At 45.4% G+C, this 10,052-nt stretch overlaps 1 protein-coding gene across 2 annotated transcripts in view; it reads right to left on the reverse strand.

Moving 5' to 3' along the window:
* The window catches only part of ST6GAL1 (ST6 beta-galactoside alpha-2,6-sialyltransferase 1), a 15,319-nt gene extending 6,958 nt beyond the window's left edge, over positions 1–8,361 (reverse strand). Inside the window, exons 1-3 of one of the 2 annotated variants that reach the window (XM_029086965.1) lie at positions 7,700–8,330; positions 3,880–3,977; positions 3,428–3,446 (exon numbers count right to left, since the gene is read on the reverse strand). In XM_029086965.1, coding sequence (XP_028942798.1) covers positions 3,428–3,446; positions 3,880–3,977; positions 7,700–8,330 — 748 coding nt within the window. Of the gene's footprint in view, positions 1–3,427; positions 3,447–3,879; positions 3,978–7,699 lie in introns of both variants that reach the window. The other variant, XM_010175878.1, reaches the window with a different exon arrangement.
* Positions 8,362–10,052: the final 1,691 nt, after the last annotated feature.

Consider the following 10,052-nt stretch of genomic DNA (forward strand, 5'->3'; position numbering starts at 1 on the left):
TATGCACACAGACATACAAGATACCCCACTCTACTGTTAAAACCACTCACCCTCAGACATGTGCTAGAGACTGCTCAGCAAATTACAGAAAAACATCTTCATAATTTAAATCAATACAAGATGTTAGAAGTGGTCCTCAGTTTCTGAAACAAAGGTTTCTTACAATGCTTGCTCACGGCCGTTGAACAGCAGCCTAGGTATGGAAGGCCACTATACTTACAAATAGCCATTGTGAATTAAACTCAGGTGAAAACAACTCAAATATGCTGTCCATAACTTGCTAAGTCTCATTTGCACAAGAATAATAATATTTTTCTGAAGTGGTACCATGTTACTACTCTACTCTTTGTTGCCAGCCAACAATTTGTTTGTGGTTTTGGTTTTTTTGTTTGTTTGTTTTAATTTCCTCCTAAAAATCAAGTTTTTACTGGCAGTTTGTGCCCGGAAAAAAAATGGTGTCTTCCTTCTCTCCTTAGCAGGCACAGCTGCAAACACTGTTCACTAACTGAACTGAAGTATTTTCCTGGCAAAAAATGACAGGTCCATAGATGGTACGAGCTGGCAATTTGTAAGTATTAGCTGGCAATACCTGAAGTGTTTCTCAGAGTCAGTTGTGAAATAATTTGCAGGCAAGTGACTTCTCTCTATGTGTATATGTCTTCATAATATTTCCTTTCTGGCAGACCTTCTTGTTCTGCCCACCTCGTGTAGCTACATTTGCAAGATGCAATGTAATACTCCATTTCTCACCATTTTAAACGTGGGATCAGCCCTGCACTAACTGTGGCCATACAGCCCTCAGACAGGCTGAACTCAGGCTATCTTAGAGCCCAGTCAGACAGCACTCACACAGGCCTGCAAAACTCTATATAGAATTTAACCTTCATTATGTCAAAGGGGCCTTTGAATATTCATTTCTTTTCAGAAATAATGGTTCTGAAAGTTCCCAGCATTGGCTATATGGTAACATTTTGCTCCCACTAGTCTCACCTATAAAGATGAAGGTCAGGATTGAGTGGATGAGTTGATTGTAGCACAGTGTAATGTCTACTGGCCTACCCTCAAAAGAAGCTAGAACCCTCTATTATAGAATCATAGAATGGTTTGGGTTGGAAGGGACCTTAAAGATCATCTACTTCCAACCCCCCTGCCTTCAGCAGGGACACCTTCCACTTGGGGGGTTGGAACTAGATGATCTTTAAGGTCCCTTCCAACCCTAAACATTCTATGATTCTATGATCTTCAAATAGTTATTAAGCAACTCAGGGCCACTGGCCACACATGTCAAAGGGATACTATTCAATACAGACTAGTTCTGACAGATCAGATGCAGGAGACCCTATTTCCTTAATTTTGGGAATAGACTGAAGATTGATCAATAACAAGAGCCAAAATAAAAGAGGCCAAGCCACAATCCCATCCCTGTTCCCAGCGACCACTTACAACATAAGAAAAGCCAAACCCAGAACAAGAAAAAATTACAGCTTGTCCAGCTAATATCTGATGCCTGCAAGCAGCTGAAAGCAAAATGCAGTCAGGCAAACTCACTAACAAGAAGGTTAAAATTACATCACCATGACTAGAACAGTGCAAGTAAAAATACAGAAGAAAAACAGGCTCCCAATCCAGTGATCCCTGAAGATAACAGGGACTGCCATTAGAGCTGTTTGGCTTAGAAACTCTGAAGAGAGAGACTCCTACACTATTCATTCGGAGAGCATCTTTTGCCCTGTTTAGCAGCTAGATCCACACTGCATTTTGAGTTAACTTCAGTCTCAAAAACTGCAACAATTTTGCTCTCGCTGTAATGGAAATTCTCTAAGCTGGCACCTCCATTCAGAGGGGATTGTGGCAGATGAAAAGTGTCACCCATGGCTGCAGGCGCAGCTGCATGGAGAACAGACGCACTAGAACACCATGGCTGTAACTACACTTAGGCCAAAAGAAGAGCATCCACATGGAGAGTTATTAGTGCTGTAGCACAGCTGTACAATCACACTGTTACCCTCCTCCCCATGCAGATAACCCTGGTATCACACAGATCACGTACATGGTTTTGCTGATAAATTACTTCACGTCACACTAAGTTTGGCAATGAGCACATCCTCCAGAGAAGGTTTTCTTAAGCGATAACACCTATCTGACATAATAGAAAATATACTCAGAAGGGAAACACAAAAAAATGGAGAGGTCAAACAGGGCAGAGGAAGGAGGATGTCAGCATTCAGATATGTCCACTGAAATCAGATTGGTTCAGAAAGGACAAACTGTCCCACATTTGACTGGTGGTTTAACACAGGGGAACCGAGATGCAGCAAGCAGCAGAACAGAGCACAGTAGCAAAGGGAGAACGAGAGACCCAAGGGCAGAAAGAGGAAGCAACCACATTCACACAAGAGGCAAGAACATACTTCAAAACACACGCAAAATCAACTAGGAAATCTGGTTACAAGCTAACTCCACACCTTGCCTTTGAAGAGAATGGCCAAGCTCCTGCTGCTGCTTTGAGAAACTTCAAACCTTGTTAGATAGCAGCACCCATCAACTTCTCCCAGAGGCGCAGATGAGAAAACTCCAGATCTATAAATATTGGCTTTGGGGTGATGAAAGGAAACTGCCTTTTCAGTTCTGGAGTACAAAAGCTACACTTCAGTCCCCGATCTCTCTCCTTGCTCACTCCCTCAGTCTTCATGTTCTTACAGCCTTCTCCTCCTCCTCTTCCAGGGTGAAGAAGTGCTCCTACTCTGCGCTGCAGTGCTGCACCAGGTCTTTCATTCAATGACTCTTGGCCTATTCGGTATTTTACTGTCCCACTCCATTTCCTCACCAGCACACACTACTCCGATTTCCTCTTCTCTCTGCATGTCTACACTTGAAAATTTCTTCCCCCAAAATGGGCAAACATGATGAGTAACAGCTATAAGGAAGTAGAGTGCAAACACTCTCTGAGCTGTACCTAGAGCAGCAACAGTCTGTTGTGGGTCCCACTCTGCTCCTGAATGGGTGGCATACTAACCCTCCTAACACATTGCTAGACATGGTCCTAACCACTGAGGGTCTGCTTCAAAGCCCACTGAAGTTCAAAGAAAATCAGCTTCATACCTAGAAAGAGCTCTCAAAGAGTCAGGGAACATTTAACTCAGTAAGCAATCCCTTGCATTAAAGGTACTTTCTGCCATGCTCTGCAATGAGGTCCTGGACCCTCCAACTCACCTACCAGAGTCCACCCTCTCCTGGCTGTGTGCAGGCTACCACTTTAAAGGTGTGTCCTTTGCCAATTGTCTTCAGCCATTTAACAGCCCAGCTTAATGCATTATCTACACCACTGGGCAGAAAAGAAGTATTGTTCTTTTATTAAAAGCCAAACAAACTTCCCTTGTTCTTCACACCTATCTCTGGGGCAGGCAGAACTTGCCTCTTGGCACACCTCGGTTTGCTGGGCAGCGCTAGCTGAGCTCCAGTGCCGTTCCTGCTTCACGCTCCCAAAGTGCAGCAGCAAGCATGTGGCTGGTCTTCCTGCACTAACAAAGAGACTTTGAGCCAAGCCAAAAATCAAATCACCGTGTGCCTGCCGTAAATCGCAAGCAGGCTACTGCAGGTTCCCTAGCATGTGCTAGTTTAACTGTACTAACCTCAGATTTACCAAGTCCCTCGTTACAAGGAAGGACATTCCCATCCTACGGTTATCTGCTAGCCACAGGAGAAATCTGATGGAAAGCCTTGTTCTCCCCAGTTTCATTTTCAAGACCTCCCAGCAGCAGATGAACCCCAAAGCCCTGTGGACGTTATTTCAGGCTGCAGCTCAGCTCCCAGGCAGCACAGGGGAGGGATGCAGCTCTGCCACGCTTGGCCTGTTGGGCACACGTTTGTCAGACCTACCTGGGAGTTCACAAGACGAATTGTGGTCTTTTGCCCCACATCTTCTTGAAACCCCTTGACAGGAGCCCCATTGAAGCGCAAGACGGCATCATGGCTGTCTGAAGGCAAAACAGAACAAAAACCCATGAGCCAACAACTGGTTTTGAGTGACAGAAGAGGTGTTTAATAGGTTATTCACCTGCATTCCTAATACAATCTGGCTAGTCCACGTAACAAGTCCCCTGGGTTTCCACGTAACAACTAGAAGCAGCAAGCCAGATTCTATGGAAGAAGTTGTTAGGTCTAACTTCATGATCAATACACTTTTAAAAATCCACTTTTTTAAACTACAATCCACTGTCAAGCTGAGAGAGCAGCTCCAGCATTTGCTCTGCACAGAGGAGCGTGGCTTCTCCCTCCCTCTCTCTCTTCTTCCTTCCAAACACCTTAGCAGGAGATACACCAATATATAATTAATCTACCACGTGGCTGGCTGCAAACTAAGGAACTAACAGCAAGCCAGCATCCTCTCTTGCAGCCTAAAGGTTGACCAGTCTGTGTATAATAACCGCAGTAGAAAATGAAGCTGGATTCAGCCTCCCAGCATACCTCCCACGTTACAGAAATAAAACCACCGCTGGGCATTTAACAGGCATGGTTTGTTACATGCCTTGGGATTCACTGCATTCTCCTCTGCTGGCACCATCTCTTAAGACAGCATGCTGGCCAGGCTGCTGTAACGCTACGGAGCCAGGCTGCTGCTGCAGCACAGAGGCTGTTTGTGCCCATCACCCTGGCTTCTCCATACCTACTGGCTAGATTTGGATAGGAGACTTTTTAAGATCTGAGGCATTCAGATGCAGGAGCAGGACCAGCTTCCCTGCCTTTGCGCTGAGGCCATGCGACCACAGCCTGCACCAGCTGCACCCAGGGCTGCGGGGAATCGTCAAGTCCCCCAGCCAGGGCAGAAGGGCTCACCTGGTCCAGAACCAGGTCTTTTTGTGATCATTTTCTTGAACCAGGGGTGTTCTCACAAGCAAAGCCAGAGGATCAGTCATCACTGGCAGTGAAGACTAGTTTCTCAGCTACTTTATTATCATAGACAACTGTATCTTGTTTAGAACCCTTCCAAAGCAACACACAAAACCCAGAAAGGTGATGTTTCTGAAAAAAACACGTCTATGCTGAGAAATGGCTCTGTAGTTACCACAACAGACCCTTAACTCCATGTCCTACCTTGCATCAGTGGAGTCCAGGGTTATAATTTCCCCATATAACTTCAGCCAGATACCAAGCACTATTACACCCTAAATTTGCATTTTAAAAGGGTGTTTAATGACTGCACCAGCAGAGCAGCTGGCTCTCTGAAGCACTCAGTCTCCAGGTGGTTGTGCTGCAGTTGGTAGGTCCCATATCAGATTTTTCACTGGCAATTTGTAACCTCCAGTAACACCAAGAGCCCAGTAAGAGAACAGCTGCTTGTTTACCAGCTTCTCCCTGTTCCGCTCTGCCAGTCTCCCTTACATTGACTAACTGCTCATTTGATATCTTAATGTAATTAGACAGAACAAATATTTCCTGGTCATTTAAGGAATAGTAATTCAGCAATCTGTTGTGCTCACCTATGCAAACACTTCATTTTAAGCCTGTGAGATGTCGTACCTTCCTCCACCAAAACCATGTCTTTTTCTACATGGAAATTGTCAAGTCAAAACTGGGAAAAAACCATACATACATACACTGAATACTCGTGAATCCTTTGATATTCACTCTGCCCAGCCCAAGGCTCCAAGTGCCCAAAACTCTGCAGAATCACTAGCAGAGATGATTGCTTGAGCAGAAAAGTTAAAGTCTGCAACCCAGGCATGAGGAACGCAAGCCAGGGACACCGGCAGGATTAACAACGTTCGCCTCGGGCACACTACGCCGTGACCTTCCCAGCATCCATCCCTTCCGAACAAACGGGTGCTTCAGCGTCAGGGACCCTTCAAGGCTCAGAGACCTTCACCTCAAGGCTCAGAGACCAGCCGTAGGAACAGTGCAATGGCTTTCCACATCTGACGTCCTCTCCGCTGTGCTGCAGCCAGAGCACAGCCCCTTGCACTTCCTGGCTTTCTCCGATACGGAATCGAGCGCTTGCACAGCCTGCATTACAACACACCGTAACCACCACCCTCAGCTCTGGAGAGGGTCTCCTTACGGAAGAGCAAGCAGCTTTATCAGCGTGACAGACTAACAGAGAACCCTTGGACACAAGCCAGCTGCATCAGAGGAGAGTTCAACAGAAGGTCACTTCTGCAGAAACCTTTCGCTACTGAACTTCAAGAAGCACTTAAATAAGCCAAGATAGGTACTCCAAGAAAAAGTCAGAATTGGCTTCCCAAGCCTTGCCCTACCTGTCCTCAAACATTTTTAAGAGGCAAAAACAATTACATTAATCAACTCACACCTGTAATTTTTACCAGGAGGCAATGCTATCCTGGTTAATACTACCACCACTACCTTTTTCATCACATCTTTCATAGCATTTTAACACACTTCAGATTGTTCAACTCCACTCTAGCACTTGCCCCCCCACTTGGGGGTGAACTTTTGAGCAACTACCAGAAGAAAAACCCTGACCTTCACACGAGCATCTGGGGACTACAAGTCTGAAGGCTTTGCCCAGCTGGTTCTTGAATCAAGTATCTCTCTACTTGTTTCAGAGGATGAAGGCTACTTCCAGCTTAGTGCAGGCACGAGGGACCTGATCCAACAGGCAACTTACAAACACACTGAAGCCTGCAAACAATTTCTACCAGAGACAACACGCATAGACTTTAAAACTTCTCCTGCAGTGAAACTGCAGTTCTGCAAAGCGTGAATTTTAACTGAGCCTCAAACAAGAACTAATGAAGAAAGTTGAGGGAACTGAGGCACAGGAAGATTTTATGACAAGCACAAAATCCTGAGTCAACAGTTTCCCCTGCATGCTGCTTTCTTAAAGACACAAGATGCTTTGGTATCAAAACATGCTGCTTTATAACCCACCGTACAAGACTAATGCATTTATTAATTAATGCATTAACCTCAGATAAATATGGTCAGATAAGACTTTGCAAAGCATCACCAGATTTTATCTAAAGGAGAGATAAAATAAAGCACTGTGAAGTTTTTCCATGGTCTCTGGGCCACTCAAACTCAGCCACTACCTTATGGTTCAGAATGAAGCAGTGCCACTTTTGGAAAGCCATGAGCAAGAATTAACAGTATCACCGAGGCTGGAAGGGACCTCTAAAGGTGGTCTGTGTCCAGACTCTCTGCTCAACACTGAGTCAACTACAGCAGATTGCTCAGGGCTGTGTCCAGTGGGTTTTCTCCCCTTTAGTGTTTTCTTTTATTTCTCTGATGAAGTCTTTCTGAATGAAGTATTTTCTGACTGTTGGCTGAGCAATGAGCACATTGGCATTACTCAACCTACTCTAAACCCTTTCAAGAAACAAACACTTCAGGAACCAACACCTCTCCCTGGCATCCAGAATTCGTGCTCATCTCTAGTGATGCCAACACAATCATAAAAATTGAAAGAAGTAGCTGGAATAGAACTACCTTCACATACCTCATGTCCTCTGAGCTCAACCCAACCCTTCCACTCCCTTGGGGCTTGCCCATTTTGGTCCACCCAAGGTCTAAGGCTCACTAACTTTAGAAGAAGTTTAAGGATAATAACTCCAACGTATTTTAAACACCTTTGTGACCACACCAGAGATTTACTGGTAAGAGCATGACAGTGGGTTACTTCTATTTAGCATAAGTTATAAAACAATGTTGCTTGACTTTATGCAAATAGAGAGATACCAACCTATCTCTTGTCCCAAATGAGATGATTTCAGTGACCCTGCTGAGGACACGACAGCACAGCGACCAAGGCGGCCCACTGTTTCATTGAGGCTTTTCCCTGGTAGGTATTGCTGCCACTCAGAGGTATCAAAGGGACCATCCAATCCTTGTATCATGGTCACGTTCACTCTGTCCCGCAGCTGGCAGAGCAGCTTCTCTGGGCTGAGTTTAGCAGCGTTCCTCTTCCCACTGTAAGTCACGTTGTACTTGTTCATGGACAGGTAGTTTTTTCTGACCTTCTGTAGCCTGGGTATGAGATTTCTGGATGAACTGTCCTTATCCCACACCTTCACAGAGTCTGCTGCTTTCTTGGACTTTTCAGCTGTTTGAGTGGTGCTGCCTTTTACTTTGCTGTGGTTATCAAACCATGTTTTGGGTATCTGACCCAATTCACTGGCTGCTTCATGCAAAAGGCTCTGTGATTTAAGGGGGGTCCATTTTTCTGAAGTCCTGTGAACCTGCAAACCATCGCTCTCGGTCTTGAAAAGAACATAGTAGCTTCTTCTCGTCTCTCTCCACAGGCAAACTGTCAGTGCTACCAGGATCACCACAAGAACACACATTAATTTTTTCAACACATTGATGTGAACCATAGTGTACGGTGCATCCACATGGGACACTGAACACGGGGCAGGAAGCTGGTCCTGGGAGAGAGGAACACATCTCAGTCAGGGCTGAGGGCACAGGCATGCGTATATATAAAGTTATAAACATCAGTGCGTGGGCAATGGGAAGGGAGAGGGAGAACATAGAGGCAATTTCAAAATTTCAGGCTGTTTAAAGATCTAATTTCAAAGTCCATCACCTCAAACATCAAACAGAAAGACCTAAGCTGGCTGTTAGCCATCACATGCTGTGTAACAGTGATCTGAGGCCACTGCCACCTAAACCTTCCTTCTATTCTCTTCCACGAGCAACAATCAAGTTTAACACTGCCAGTACCATACCAGTGGCAGGGTAAGCCTCCACTTTGCTTTCCTTCATCGCCCATCCGAGCCAGCCAACATCCAAATCTCACTACTAGCATTTCCAGAACTGTGCTTCTGCCTAACCATAGGCACAGATACTAATGAAGCACATAATAAGGCATATAACTGTTCAAATAAAAGCTGTGAGTTCATGAACACCAGGAGCTTCACCAGCCTGGTCCTGACACACTTGGTGACTTCACAGCAAACTCCTGCAAGCCTGCAGTGGTTGAGGGCACTCCCAAGGCGAAGCCTCACTCAGCTGCTGGGAGCCAATTATTCTACAGTTGGGTTTGAGGCATGTTTGGGTTCATAAATTAACTTGATAAACATTACTCTAGGGGTGTTACCCTTGGAGAGAGCAAAGCCAGATCCTGTTGTACAGCACTGTCTGTTCTCTTCCATGCTACCTCGTATTAGCAGACACCTCCAGCTCCCACCATGTTATGAAAGAGGGCAACTCAAGAGCAGGATTGCCCAAAGGGCAGCTCAACCTAGGCATCAGAAGGGGCTGGTGGAGGAAACATATACTAAGGCACAAACACCTTGTGAGGGGCACACAGGACCACAGAAGACAGGAGGACAGCTGCTCATTTCCCTACGTGGCTGCTTCAGGATGAGTCCCAAACAGGGGAGTGGTATGGACACAGCAGGTGTCCCAGTGCTCCTCAGGAGACAAGCATCTGCAGACAGATCACCTCCTACCCTAGAGAGGCACTATGAACAACGCCCTCCACGAACAACCTGCTGAAAGGAAGCTATGCTATTTGACCCACTGAGCTACTACCAAGGTACTACCTGTGGATAAAGCAGCAGATTTCCAACTCAAGTCATTGTCAGCTCTTGGGCAGATTTTCTTCCAAGGATTCAATCAGGATATCCCAAAACACAACAGTTCTTTAATGCACTGAAGAGTTCAAGAAACACCTGGGAAAAAAAAAAAAAAAAAAAAAAGGAAAAAAACCTTATTATAGAAGAACCTTGTGGTTCTGATGACAAGCAAGTAATTTCTTAGAAAAGCCCTGTGGTCCTACAAAAGCTGTTACCCGGGCATGGAAGGACCAGCAGCAAACACATTAACACCACATAAGCCTTTTAAATGCCCACTCAAAATGGGCATCTTCCTTCTTAGTTTGAAATCTATTCTCAGCTAAAGCGGGAACCGGTTCACAGGCTGCCCTCCCACCAGACCAACAGCCTTCTCCATGGAGAGGCTCTGAGCAGTGGATATACCAGCAATACAGTCAAGGAAAAATCCCAGTGCTGACGCTTAACACAACGAACATGAAAGAAAAAGCTAACTTTTCCTGGGGAAATACCTTACTGCCTATTCTTGGGCAATTCACA

The sequence above is a fragment of the Antrostomus carolinensis genome, unplaced genomic scaffold (genome assembly GCF_000700745.2).
Source record: "Antrostomus carolinensis isolate BGI_N321 unplaced genomic scaffold, ASM70074v2 scaffold2159, whole genome shotgun sequence".
In the NCBI taxonomy this organism is placed as follows: Eukaryota; Metazoa; Chordata; class Aves; order Caprimulgiformes; family Caprimulgidae; genus Antrostomus; species Antrostomus carolinensis.